The sequence below is a fragment of the Triturus cristatus genome, chromosome 4_1 (genome assembly GCF_964204655.1).
Source record: "Triturus cristatus chromosome 4_1, aTriCri1.1, whole genome shotgun sequence".
NCBI classification, from domain to species: domain Eukaryota; kingdom Metazoa; phylum Chordata; class Amphibia; order Caudata; family Salamandridae; genus Triturus; species Triturus cristatus.
The window spans coordinates 247,011,652-247,026,719 of record NC_140585.1 but is presented as its reverse complement, the minus strand read 5'-3'; the positions used below and the strand labels follow the sequence as shown (position 1 = coordinate 247,026,719).

The 15,068-nt window shown below is 47.6% G+C and overlaps 1 protein-coding gene across 3 annotated transcripts in view; it reads right to left on the bottom strand.

Annotated features, from left to right (window-relative positions):
• The window catches only part of AGBL3 (AGBL carboxypeptidase 3), a 616,174-nt gene that overhangs the window by 459,766 nt on the left and 141,340 nt on the right, over positions 1-15,068 (bottom strand). For all 3 annotated transcript variants that reach the window (XM_085651966.1, XM_085651965.1, XM_085651967.1), the window contains exon 3: positions 5,528-5,585. In XM_085651966.1, the coding sequence (XP_085508092.1) occupies positions 5,528-5,585 (58 nt within the window). The remainder of the gene's footprint in view (positions 1-5,527; positions 5,586-15,068) is intronic.

Sequence of the window (15,068 nt, the reverse complement as noted above, 5' to 3'; positions counted from 1 at the left end):
ACTCGAAAAAAACTGGATCCGTAAACGAACACCGGAAAGCTACACAGCCCACAAGAACGCCACCCGCAGACATCACCACCTCATCAGATCCGCCAAAAGGACCTCTTTCAAAGACCGCCTAGACAACAACGCACACAACAGCAAAGAGCTCTTCAATATCGTGAAGGAACTCTCCAACCCCAGCTCCAACACCAACGACATCCCACCTTCACAAGACCTATGCGACTCGCTGGCCACCTTCTTCCATCGCTTGATGGCAGACATCCACGACCGCTTCAACAACGTCACCATCCCGGCAACCACTAAGACCCCCGCTCCCACAACCCCCACCCGCACCAACCGCCTGGACCAACATCAACAACGACGACACCATAAAGATCATGAACACCGTCCACTCCGGATCCCCGGAAGACCCCTGCCCACACCACATCTTCAACAAAGCCAGCAGCACCATTGCACCCCATCTCTGGAAAACCATCAACACCACCTTCCCGGAGAGCTGGAAGCACGCAGAGATCAACGCCTTACTCAAGAAACCCAAGGCGGACCCCAAGGACCTCAAGAACTTCTGACCCATCTCCCTGCTCCCGGCAAAGATCATCGAAAAGGCCATCAACAAACAACTGACCAGCTTCCTCGAGGAGAACAGCATCCTGGACCCATCCCAGTCCGGGTTCCGCAGCGCCCACAGCACCGAAACTGCCTTCATCGCTGCCACCGATGACATCAGGACCCTGCTAGACAACAGAGAAACCGAGGCCCTCATCCTCAGCCGCCTTCGACGCGGTCTGCCACCGCACACTACGAACACGCCTCTACGACGCCGGAATCCAAGAGACGGCCCTGGACTGGACCTCCTTCTTCCTCTCCAGCAGAACAAGCGTCCGCCTCCCCCCCTTCTGTGCCGAAGCGGCGTACCCAAAGGCTCATCCCTCAGCCCAACGTTGTTCAACGTCTACAAGGCACCGCTCGCCCACGTCGCACGACGGCACGACCTCAACATCATCTCCTACGCCGACGACATCCAGCTGATCCTCTGCCTCACCAAGGACCCCCACACCGCCAAAACCAACCTCCACGAAGGAATGAAGGCCGTCGCCGACTGGATGAGGAACAGCCGACTGAAGCTGAACTCGGACAAGACGGAGGTCCTCATTCTCGGATCGACCCCCTCTCTCTGGCACGACTCCTGGTGGCCGACTGCACTAGGAACACCCCCAACACCCACCGACCACACATGCAACCTAGGGGTCATCCTCGACTCTACCCTCTCCATGATGAAGCAGTTCAACGCCGTCTCCTCCTCCTGCTTCAACACCCTCTGCATGCTTTGCAGGATCTTCAAGTGAATCCCCACCGAAACAAGAAGGACGGTCACCCAGGCCCTCGTTAGCAGTAGACTGGACTACGGAAACGCACTCTACGCAGGAGCCCCGGCCAAACTCCTGAAACGGCTTCAACACATCCAGAACGCCTCCGCACGCCTGATCCTCGACATCCCTCGCCGCAGCCATATCACACCCCACCCGAGAGACATGCACTGGCTCCCTGTCAACAAGAGGATAACCTTCAAACTCCTCACCCACGCACACAAGGCACTCACCAGACCAACGTACCTCAACAGCCGACTCAGCCTCTACACCCCCACCCGGCAGCTCCGCTCTGCAGACCGCGCCCTCGCCACCGTCCCCCGCATCCGAAGAGCGACCGCCGGTGGCAGATCATTCTCCCACCTCGCCGCCAAGAAATGGAATACCCTCCCCATCCACCTACGGCAGACCTTCTGACCTTCAGAAGACTTCCAAGACCTTGCTCTTCGAACAGTAGCAGCTTCCCCCCCCCAGCGCCTTGAGACCCTCACGGGTATGTAGTGCGCTCTACAAATGCTATGATTGATTGATTGATTGATTGAATAGGAGGCGATGGAGGAGGTGGAGTAGTAAGAGTAAGATAAGGAGGAGCAGGATTAGAAGGACCAGGCATTAATGGAAAGGTGCCTCTGTTGTGGCATCAAGGCTTTTTGGAAATCGGCTCAAAAGGAGGGTTGAGGGCCTCCTTGAAAGTAAGTCTCCTCTTGAGATGGAGGGAGTCCTTGGGTTACTGGGCAGGCTGTGCCATAACCCGTCCCGTGCCTGGCTGTATGTGGATAAACTGACAGGTGTCTAGGCGTTCCTGAAGTCGTTGCAGGATGAGCTGATCGATCTCCTCTGAAGATGGCCTGGATGGAGCTGAAGAAATTCGGCGCCCAGAATGCCCCGAGGTGGATTTTGGCTCTGAAGATTTCAACTCTGAGTGCAGCTCAGAGGCAGTCAATGTCGAGGGGAAAGGTTTCAAAGAGGACTTCGGCGCCAAAGGTATTGAGGGCGTTGGGTCTGGTAGTTCAGTGCAGACCATAGCCATGATGCAGTGGAGGCCCGGAAACATCTAATGAGGCACGGGAGGTCGAGGCTGGTGCCTCCGAAGGATGGGAGCTAGCACTACTCACTACGGTCCTCGGTAATGGGCGTTGACCCGGCAGGGGCCTTTCAGCGTCAACTTCGGACTTCGACCCAACATCATCCGAAGAGAAGGCCTCTACAGTCTTGACGCCAGACTCCCTCAGCTGCTTCAGAGCTTTCCCCTTGCCGACATTATCTGGAGCGTCCTCCTCTCCCCAGCACTGCGAGGCAATGCGTAGTGCCCTTTGGATCCAAAGCATCTTCTTGCTGCGGAACGCAAGACACACCGCACAGGATTTCTTCTCGGTGATCCGGGGACAGGCACAAGTTACAGACTTAGTACAAATCCGTCCTTGAGAACTTGGTGTGGCAAGTTGAGCAGAACCAAAAAAGGGAGTTCATTCCATCATGTGGACATTCTCTGCTGCTGAAGTGATTGGAGCCAAGAAGGGCAGAGCCCCGATGTGAAGATTTCGTCAACCGCAAGATGGAGTCAAAGAGACCGATGAACAACAGGATTGTTTGGACTGATAAGGGACAGTGCAGAAAGCCTGGCTAGAAAGTGTGGAGTAGAACCGGAGCTTGCATTTACATGTCCGAACCCGACAGAGGAGAAAAACAATCTAACTACATAGCTGATGCCCAGGCACATTGCCTACGATAGGTGGAGTCATCTCACCTTCTGTCTTGGAAATACTTCTTCAAACAAAAACAAGTTGACACGTCCAAGCCCAATACTAGATGGCAAGAGCATGCACAGCATGTGTATCTACAGCACTACATGCTACGTACAGATGCTTACAGGGTAAGTAAAATTGTCAATTTTAATGCCTAAGTATCATTTCCAAAGTATTATTTCTTTAGTGAGAAAGTCCTACCTATTGCTTTCTATGCAGCCCATTCAGGTGTGTAGGTTTCACCAATCCCCTGCCCAGCTGTCAACCCACCTACTCTCCCGCAAACCTTTTTTCAAACCTAAGTCGTCTATTTCCGTGCTTAGTGAGTAAACATTACAACATTCCTGATCATGCACAACTGCCCACCCAAGATGAACATAATGTAGCACTGTCTCACAGTCTTAGAAAACATTCTAACCATTGTAACACTCTCAATCTTGCACAGTTACATATACCACGAACATTTTGTTTCCAAGTGTTGGGGTTTTCTTGAGACAACAGACACTAAAATGTAGGTTTCAAAATCGCACGCCCAATCTGCGACAGCATGGCAAGTTTACAAGCAAAATTTGACTCAGGATGCTTTAGATGACTAAGGTCCTACTGCAAGCTCTTGGTCTCAAAACTAAAATGTTTGGTTGCTTGTGTCCCAACACGGAACCTGGAGCTACAGAAGGGGGTCATATAAATGACCTACGACTTGCCACAATACAGGGGGTTAGGGCCAGCTTGGTTGGGGCTCACTGGTGTTGAAAACAGACCATTTGACTAATCTGGTCATAATCAATCATGTACTAGAGTCTTCTTTGCCTTCAAATTGACAGTATAGTTATTTAGTGGCTTACTGAATACAGTGCCATGATTTATTTCAGCTTTTTACTGTATGGATCAATTAAACCATGCCAGTTATACATCCGTCAGATCCCTATAGATCAGTTAATGGGTTTCCAAATGGACCCAACAAATGGTAAAGATGGGGAAGAACATACTATTTTTACTTTACAAAATGGTCTTTTTACTTTAAAACACTCATCTTCAATTTCAGTTTCAAATATAGCCTATTCTCTCCGGAAAGATACCCCCAGAAGGAAAGCGTTTGTATTCTAAGTTAATGATTCTTTTCTTGGATTGAAATTGGGAAGCTAAGGCAATTGTGCCAACTAAGTGGATGCATCAATATGGAATTCCCCGTGCACTTCAGCACAAGTAAACCCACACAAAGTTTAGGAAAAAACAGAACATAGCTGCAAAAGAACTACTTCAAACCAACCATAAAGTAATAGAAAAAATAGACCGTTCTCTAGAGCACTCACCCCCATAGCATTGCCAGATATTTGTTATTGTTGCCTACTTTTACATTTCCAACAGTTACATTGTTATAGTTTAAATTACATTTTTCTAGCTTTTATAAATGATTGTTTAAAATTTAGGCTTAGAAATTGCAGTATGAGGTTGTAATTCACCGACCTTATAGTTATAAGGTATTTTCAAAATAATGTTTTTCATGTGGTAATAAAATAAAAGTATGCAGTGACAATGGTGTGGCATGAGTGGGAATTTAAATAACAATATAGTGGTTGTAGATCTAGAAAATATCACTAGCTGCTACCAAGCAGTTTAGTGGAATTAAATTCACCTTACAGAGAGTATCAATACACTTAGTGGCCTATATATAATTCAATCTTCTCACCCACCCTCAGAAGTACCACTGCTATTTGGTAAAAAAGACAGCCCAAAAGAAAACCAATGAATGTACACCATGGTACAATTAGTTTGACCAGGCAAGAACAACTGTACAGCCATTTAACTCACCCAACAAGTACAATCTTGTGTAAACTTGGTTTGGAGTTCTATTAGGATACTTGACCATGAAAAAACGGAGGAGTTTGCTATGTCTGAAAGATGTTAACAATAGGTTGCAGACAATTGCACCAATATTTAACTTCCAGGGAGAGGAGGAGAATAGTCCAACTGCATTTTAGATTTATTCAAACTAAGCAACCTCTGAAATGGTACAATAACCTTGTGTGGTTACTTGGCAATAAAGACCACAGTGACTCCAAGCGCTGGATGTCGTCTGAAGCTGCACAATAATCTGCAGAACCGACATCCAACTTTTAAATTAAAAGGATGACAAGGTCGGGATTTTGTAGGGTAGAGTAAATTGAGCTCCAGTAATAAAATGAGCTAAAATAAAACATTTTCTAAACTCTAAGTATACAAATACACCATGTTGCTGCTGATACAAACAAGACAGAAAATAATCTGATATCTATCCTTGGTCTGGGATCAATTTAAGAATTACAGAAAACCTTTAGATGATCAAATAAAGATAAGGAACTCCAGGTTAGAATTGTCAAAAACCTGTAACCAGGCAAGTAGTGAAACTGTGGAAACAAAAGAAAAGCTAACCTGAGAATTCATACTGCTGGAGATCTTCTGGCACAAAGGGGATAAAGGAATCTTCATCCTTAAAGAGAAACAGAAAGATATTAGTGTGAGAAAGTAGATTATTAGTTGGTGTGGATGGTACTCTGCCATAAGTAATAATGTCCTATTCTTTTTAGATCCATTAAAGGTTTCAGTTATTTAAAACTGAGCTCAACTTCTGGTAGCTATGACACAGAGCAGACATGCTTAACCTCAAAATGTGCAAAGTATTTAGAATTACTAATACAGTTAAAAAGTTGAAACACAACACATTAAAAATCGAACTCCAAAAATCTCACTCGAAAGATGCTGTGACACGTAGCACGATGTGACATAAAGCCAGATTGGTCGAGGTGGACAAGCAAACTGATCAGTCGGAGCAGTCAGTGACCCAGAGCTCTGTCCCATATCTTAACCTCTCCATTGGGGAAAGAAATGGGTCAATATGACGAACAATGTTCCGGTGGGTGTCCTACTTTTAGTATAATCACTATCTCTGCCAGACAGAGTTCTGGGGGCAATGTTCCTGTGAGTAGGGTCTTGGTCAATGGCTAGGGGAGTTGGGCAATATGTTTTGAAGAATTCTGCTGGGAACCTATTGGGGCCCAGTGTTTTCACAGATTGGAGCTGGGTGAGGGCTTCTGCCAACCCATCCAATGTGAGGTCTTCCTCCAGTGCCATAGCATTTTCCCTCCTCTGAGGGACCACTGGGACACTACAAACATCAGCAGAGCCATCCAATCAGAATGACTCCCGTCTGAATATATTGTTGTATACTAGGAAGCAAAATGCCAGACAATGTTCCCATTTCCCGTTACTTTATACAGGATCAACACGTGTGGGTCTGTCAGGGTCATCAGAGGTCACTAATCATGACCATTCAATGGGGTGTTGGCGTCATGTCTGAGTGTCTGTGAGATAAAACGTGAAGAAAACCGCCCTTGCCCCCCTCCCAACACCTCGAAAACGGCATCTGTCATGGAAAATATTTGGGACAGCTGCCAAACGGGTATATAGACCACAACTGTCCCCCCTTGTACCAAACACTCCCTCCCCATCCCCATTACTCAAACCAAGCAAGTGTCAATAGCACACAGTAACGGAAATCAAGAAAAGAAAGGAAAGAGAAAAGGAGAATGTCGGGGTGGGCTACTTCTGCTACATAGTTCTCGCAATTTAGCAAATCTGGAATGAAAACCGCATTTGGATCAATCAGGATACTTAGTCACAGTCTGGGTCAGGACCATGCAAGGCTGGATCCTGAGGGTCCACAATTCAAAGGTGTTGGAGTTTCTCTGTGTGGGATCAAATCCTCTGACAGCTCCTGATGGCTTCCAAGCCCGCCCGAGTCCTGGGGTTGAGGCATGTCAAAAGCAGGTCTCTCTTTCGTATGCGACTAGGCAGCCTCCAGTGTGTCAAATAACAGAGTGTTATTGTTGAGAATTACTTTGATGCAAGCAGGAAAGAGCAACATGGATTGGATCTGCATGGCCCTTAGCTGTTTCGCCTCCAGAAGTTAACATCTTTGTTGTTGAACCTTCCAGGTATAGTCTGGAAATACCATGACTGGTGCTGAATTGCACAATAGGCTGTCCATTTTCGAGGAGGCCTTAAGTATCATATCGATGTCTGTAAAGTTGTGCACCTTGGCAACTATAGGGTGCGGAGGGTCCCCTGGCAGGGGTTTCTGGGCCAGTGACTTGTGGGCCTACTCAACTGCATATCAAGCTGCCAGTTCACCTTTGAGGATCAAGGTCTGTATCCAGACTGCTACAAAACACGTTGCAAAGGTGCCTTCCGATCCTTCAGATATCCCCAAAATCTGGAGGCTGTTATGGAGGGAGTGCCCCTCCACATCTTCCACCCTTGCGTCCAGCTGGTGTGCCTGCCGCTTGCGGTCTGATACTTTACTGTGTAAAGACTTCAACTTGTCTTCTGTCTCTGATATAATCCCCTTCACAGCTGTGACCCTCGCTGCTGTGTTGTGCAGATCTTGGCGCAACAAGAGGAGGTCTGTTTGGAGTTCTACAATTTTGGAACGGGAGTCATGGATGGCCTGTAAGATGGGTGTTGACTGGTCACTGGGTGGTCGGGGGGGACGCCCCACCTCCTGCGGCACTTGAGGTTTGTGAATTTGTCAATGTGCCCTTGTGCTGCTGGGGTTCCAGAGGTTTTATCTTTCCCCATGGTGTGATGTCTAAGATCCCACTTACAGGATCAGCGTGGCTCTTCTAGTCTGTCTCACCTCTGACCTCTCTGGGCGCTCCAGAACACTGCCACCGGAGCAAACAGTCAGTGGACAGGAGTCATCCCACTTCCGGAATCTCACAGAGGCCGGACCTCAGAATCTCAGACAGTGGCCGACTTGTCGAAAGCCGTGCTCCCCCTCCACGTCACCTCGTTGAGCGGTCTTGCTGAGGGCCCCCATAGTCTGTTGCATCTATATCTTCTACTGTGTCTGGCAGCTAGGTGTTACATGGCCCACGGTCCCCCTTACTTAGGCCCCAGGGCCGGTCACTATGTGCCTCTCAGGATGCTGCAAAATTGTAGCTCAGGTGGGTGAGGAGGCACCCTGCACTAGGTACCCCTCAATTGCTGCTGGATGTGTCTCTCTATCACTCAGGACCCCACCCCCGGGTACCACAGCGCAGCAATCACAAGGGCCAGACCTCGTCAGACTGGCGCATCAGCATGTTCTCGCTGCTGAGGCATCCCCAGTCGTCCAGGCCTGATGCTGCCACCCTCCGCGTGGCCTTACCAGCAGTCCCTCTGCAGCCTCAGTCATCCAGCAGCAAGTCCCAGTAAGGCAGGGTATTCTTCATAGAGGAGGCCTGTAATCTCCAAGCCCAAAGCCCAAAACCCAACCAATGCTTTCAAAAAGCGAGGCCACTCCTCCCTTGCCCGTCACTGCATCCCTCAGCGCAAGGCAGCCGACCCCTTTCTCGTCCACCTCGGGCCAGCCTGCTGCTCTGGGAAGCCACACAAGAGCCGAGAGACCGGCTCTGGTTCAACAAGGCTCTCACGGCAGATGCAGCCTGTGATGGTCCTCTGACTTCAGATCTGGTGTGGATTTTTGAAGAGAGGCGGAGGAGCTCAACTCAGTTCAAAAGCAGCTGCCATGTTCAGTGTTGCAGACACCCCCCTACCCCCCCCCCATTGGTCAAGACTAGTTCCGACATAAGCCACCCACAGGGACCAGGCCAAGTTTGGATGTCTAAGGCCAGGTCCAGTTCCAGTTACAAGTGGTCATTTGGGCTCTTTAGGAAAAGGGCTTCTAGCAGCTTCTTGTGTACCTGTAGCTTAACAGAGGGTCAGCTAAATAACCTATTCAGTCCACTTTTTTGTCCTGGGCACAAGTAGGAGCAGGTCCATCCTTTCGGGTCTCCTCACAGGTCTCAACAGCAGGTGCAGTTCTTCTTCTGTCTTTCATAGGTCCAGTAATGTTCTTAGGAGGGTGCCCAGTGGTGGCACATTTAAGCCTGGCACTAGACTGTGTGTGGGAGTGACAAACCAATTGGGAAAATGTTCCCAGAGGTAACCCTAATGACTTTTGCAGCAGTTCCTGTGTGCCCTGCTGCAAACAATCCCACAGAAATTCTCTACCTAAATCCAACATGGCAGAACCGTTCTTTTCCTGTAAAGAACTCCTGTGCCGAGAGGTGTGGCCATGGAAATGAGCAACCCCTCCTTTGTGGTCACTTCAAACCAATTCTGGGGGCAGCTCCTCTCCCACTGGGATTGCTGCCTGGCTGACAAGAGGGACACATGAGGTTGCAGACCCAGGTATTAGCTACATCTGCCTGTGACAGGGTAGGCCTCTGAAGTTGATTAAAATCCTGGGTACTGCCCATGTGGTCATATTGTCAGTGGAACAGCACACCTCCTACACCCAAGATGTATGCCTCAGCTCTGAATGCAAGTTCACAACTCAGCAAGGTACTAATTAGCTCTAGGGTAGAGGTCTTCAATCTGTGGGGCGTGACCCCCAGGGAGGTCGTGGAGTCGTGGGAAGGGGGTCCCACATTCCCCAGCTTCACTTGTGCCTGCAACAGAAAATGTCTGCTTTCCTTTTGGAGAAAGACATCTGTCCTCGGGTGGCTAATTTAGATCGTAATCAGGTGAAGTTTCATCAATTGAGTGTCTTGTGTGTGAAAAGCCGTCATGCCAGGGTGCCCGCTCGCCTGAATGAAATGCAAATGTGCGCTATTAGTCAAGCTGCAAGTGTAAAGGGTGCTTGGGAGCCGGATCTGACTTTGATTGATGCAATCACTCCAAGCTCCGGGGTGACAAAGATTTGGGTTTTTTGAGTGGAAGTGCAAAGAGTTAACAACTGGGCTGTGATGTGCGTGCTTTTAACTGTAACTGCATTTACACAACCCTTAGTACCCCTAAGGAGGTGTTGAAGGGACAGATATGTAAAAAAGAAATTGAAATACATCCGCACTGGTATTACTAAAATCTACATTTTGAGAGCACCATTTTAACGTAAAACTTGTTGCGCATTTTGTAGCAGTCTATCTTACACTGTATGTATTGCAAGTATAAAAGAATGACTTACATATTCGCAGTGCTTTCTGTCACATGCTGTGTCCTCGGAGCTCAAGGAGCACAAAAAATACACGTCACTATTCTCCACTGCACATTTCATAATTTAATTATGTGGCTCTCTGGTTACACACAGACCTCTGCAGTGCATTAACTAGTAGAGGTTTCATAATGTACTACAGTGTATTTCCCACTGAGTAACAACTTCTAAAAATGTATTTTTAATTTACACTGCTCAATATTTTATATGTAGAGATCTGATGGTGAAAGACCTAAAAAAAAACGTGCAGAATATTTTGTTGTTTATTTATGAGAGGCTTGCATATTCAGAGCATCTCTTTTTTTGAGGCTCTGGCGGCGCAAGCGTCTCAACCATACCTACAAGGTGGTGCAAAGTCACCTGCATGGCTTTGCATGGCCTCATAGATATAAGACATTGCAGCGCAAGTCACTGCGCTGTCTTACTCTGTGCCAAGGAGGGTTCGATGGGCTTTGCGTGGGGTTCCCACGCAAAAACCATGAATTTTGATGCTGCTCATATTTACAAAATCGACTAAACCTGGGGCAGCTTCAAAAACGGACGCCTCCCCAGCAGAGGCATTACCAGAAGAATTTTTTTCATTTCTCCTCGTTTTTAACTCTTTTTGTGTGTGCTCATTCTGCAGCTCACATAGAAAGAGGAAAACGCATCTCAGGATTGTTTTTGTGAATTAAGGGGCCACTTTCTGTACAATGTTGTGCACCAACACAAGGGAAAAGGACAGGAATGCATCATATTTTATAAATACGGTGCTTTCCTGCCCTTTCACATTGGCGTAGGGCTACACCAATTCCTCATAGATGAGGCTCTTTGTTTTTAGCTACACCTTTGACTACACCCCATGCTGCCTGACCTTTGGTTTGCTACACACTGCTTAATATTATTCCCCACCTTAAAAGTTATTTGCTGCAGGAATTGGGGGCGTATATGGTTTTTGATTGTTGTCAATGATGAGGAGTACTGGGTTCTAGAAATTTTTGTCAGAAGGGGGTCCTTATGCCTAAAAATGTTTGACAAGGGGATCTCGGCCTCAAAAAGTTTGAAGAACTATGCTCTAGGGGGACAGTTAGAAACTCATGCAAATGGGCTTTTAGAGGATATAGGCAGGCAAAAGGTGAGTTTTTAAAAGTACCCTTTGTGAGATATTTATTAGAAATCCGACTTTACCAATAAATTGGGCTTTTATTAAATATTTTGAAAAGTCCAAGAATGAACTTTGCAGCTGTTTCCTACATGGAGATAATTCTATTTAATTTTAGTATTACCTCCCAATGGTTTCCTATGGAACAGCTAACACTGCTACAATGAAAATAGCTTTTGATGCCTTCTCACTGTAGAGACATGTTTAACATTAAACTTTAAAAAAAAAAAAAATTATAGGCATTTTGTAAGAACTTACAATCAGCATAGTGCAGTGGTATTCAACATGGCATATGTGGCGGGACAAAGTAAAACACATGACATAATTATCTTTAACATTAAGTAGTAAAGCGTGTCGCTTATACATTATTCACATAGCATATACAGATTCCCTTCACAACACAGAGTACCCTTACTTTGGTCTGGTTAGTCGCTTACATCTGACAGTGATTCTTCATGTGGAGGCTCACAAATATTACCTCGGAAAGCATTCCACCTGCACCACACCCGGGTCCATTTTTTGGGGCATCCCCTGTGGATGTAGACTGATTTATCTATCATCATTGCATTGTGCATGTCCCAACACCATTGGTGATGGCTAGGAGTCTGTCTCGATCCCCAGTTCTGAGCTATATTTCGCTTTGCCAGCGTCATACCCAGTGTCGCCCAGTCTTGAGTTGTGTGATTGAGGTCAGTAGGTTCCCATATGTTAAGTAGACATCTTTTTGGCTCCGGCGGAACCTTAACCCCGGTGCCTTGCGAAATTGTCTCCATGACTTTACCCCAATAAGTTGTGATTGCCGGGCAGTTCCAGATCGTGTGTAAGCATGTGACAGTTGTGCCGCATTGTCTCAGGCAGAGCGGTGTGTCTGTTGCTCCTAATTTATGCAGAAGTGGTCGTGTGTACAAAGTGCGGTGCAAAATTTTTAATTGTACCAGTTTTAACTTTGAAGAAATCGATACCTCTTTTGGGGACGCGATTGCGTCCTGCCAATCCGTTTCATCCAGTGTTCCCACCTCAGTCTCCCATTGCTCCTTAAAGGTGGTCATGGAGTCCGGCTGATTATTTATTATTTTTCCGGTATGTCAGGTAAATAGCTTTTTTAGTCAGGTGGTCTGTCAGGAGCCTGTCCTCTAACGGTGAGGCCTCTGGTAGTTGTGTACCTCTTAGTGCATGTCTGACCTGCATATATCGAAGGTTTTCGTCTGTGCCAACCCGTGAGTGATCTGTAGTTGGGCAAACGGGACTACCTCACCTTTTTTCCATACGTCTCCCACCTTTGAAATACCTATCAGGTCCCATTGTCTAAATCCTTCTAGTATTTCGCAGATTACTAAGCCATCGGGTTTCCCATAGTGGCGTGGCCTGCATGATGACCCCCCTCCCATCCCAGGATTCGTTGTGCCTCAAATTCTGACAGTGTGGGCCGTTGGACCTGTGAGGGCCACCCTCCTTGATTTGTTGAATAGTGTCCCCATAATCCCATCAGCTTCTAGGAGATGTCTATCCATACGATACGCAGGGTCATCTTGTAATGCGTGAAACCATTGATTTATTACTGTGAGCTGTGATGCCCAGTAATAGATTCTTATATTGGGGAGGGCAATGTCACCATCATACCAACCCCTCACTAGTTTATGCATGGTTATCCGGGCAGGTTTCCCGTCCCATAGCAGAGTGGCAACCTCAGCATTTATCGCTGCAAAGAATGCAGGGGACACTGGAAACGGCGTGTTTTGTAAGGCATATAAAAACCTGGGGAGTGCCATCATCTTAAAGAGGGCTGCTCTCCCTAGTAGTGTGAGTGGCAGTAAGTGCCAGTGTTTGACATCGCGGCGGAAACGCGCCAGTGTCTGTGTGAGGTTTTCTGCAATAAACTGTGTGTTTTGGTGTGTTATATATGCCAAGGTATTTAAATCCTTCGGTCGCAATCTGTATGTCTCAGTTACGCGGGAGCCATGGCGGGCGACATTGAAGTACATAGAGGAGCGACTTTGCCCAATTTATGGTGTAAACTGAGATCCGCCCATACGCTGCGCATATATCTAATAGACTGTTAATAGAGCGTGCAGGTTATGCCAGATATAATAGTATATCGTACGCATAACCGATCTTCCCACCCTATCGCCCACCTCAAACTACAGATGACAGGGCCCTGTCGTATCCATGACGCTAACGGTTCCTGCATCAGCGCAAAGAGGAGTGGTGACAGAGGACAGCCTTGCCTCGTCCCTCTACCCAGAGGGAAGTCTGCCGAGATGTGGCCATTTACAACTACCTGCGCCAGGGGCTTTGTATACAGTAGCTGTACCCATGCGCAGAAATGTGGGCGAAATCCCATGTGGCGGAGGACCACAAAAAGAAAAGGCCATTCAACGAGGTCGAATGCCATACGGGCATCCAACGACAGAATAACCGCGTCTTCTTCAATAGTAGTCCTGCGCGCCATAACACCGTGCAATCTCCTCAGGTTCGCTGACGTGTTTCGATTTGGCATAAATCCAGATTGATCCGGATGGATCAGTGTTGTGAAAAGAGGCTGCAGCCTCATGGCCAGCTCTTGTGCAAGTATTTTGGCTTCGGTCTATATGACATGCATTCCTGTGGTGGTTTACCCGGTTTATGTATTGCAACGATTGTCGCCATGCGCTGAACTCTTGGTAACTCCCCTTTTTCCAAACTATCCATATACATATTGAGCAGATGTGGTATGAGCTGTGGTGCCGCTTTCCTATAGAGCTCTGCCGATATACCATTGGATCCTAGTGTTTTCCGGTGTGTATCGCCCCCACAGCTAGCATTGGCTAGTCTTGGGTCAGGTCTTTCTCTAGAGCCTGTGATGCCTCAGGTGTAAGCGTGGTCATCTGTATGTCTTTTAGGATGGCAATATTTTCATCTATTGTGGCTGAGGCCAGAGGCGTATATACCTGTTTGTAGTGGGCCACAAGTTTCTCTGCTATTCGCTGTGTGTCTGAGGTTGTGGACCCGGTTTCCCGCCGGAGTTGTGCCACCCACCTGTTAGCTCTTTCCTTCCTGTCGAGCCAGGCAAGAAGCTTGCCTGCTTTATCGCCTAACGCATAAATAGCGTGCTGCGTATTGGTAAGTTTGGATTTTGCCTCCTCCCATGCATATGCCCAGTATTCCTGTTGCGCTAGGCGCATCTTGTGTGCAGTAGTCTCACTGGTGTCTGTAGCGTGGTCAGCCTCAGCCTGGGATACCCCCTGTTCTAATGTCTCCATCTGTTGTCGTGTGGTCCGTTTATGCTCAGCAACTAGTGAAATGGCCTGGCCTCGTAGCACAGTTTTATATGCCTCCCACAGAATCGTCGGGGAGGAAACTGAGGGTTGATTTTGCGCAAAATATTGCTCTGTTGCTTTAATTAGACCTTTCCCAATCTTACAGTTTTTGAGATATCCCGGGTAAAGCGGAAAGAGTCGGCGTCGCCCCGGGGTGTGTGATGCATATGTGATGAGCACCGGCGAGTGGTCTGAAATGCCCCTCGGCAAGTGCAAGATCTCAGTTACCCTTTCTAACCCAGTTGCTAGTGTAAATATATAGTCGATCCTGGAAGACTATTGATTCTCCCGTGGGTGGCGTGCTTTCCATACATCAATGAGTTCGCCCTGCGGGAGCCATAATAGGAATTTACCCAGGGCCGGGGGGGATGTCTGATGCAGCGTCGGTGGGATATAGGTGGATACTAGGTTATAAGATCGCCCTTCCCATTGACACGCTATCGCTGCAAATCGTCCAAGGTCATCCTTCCAGGACCCCTTCAGTATTAGTGGGAAGCGTTT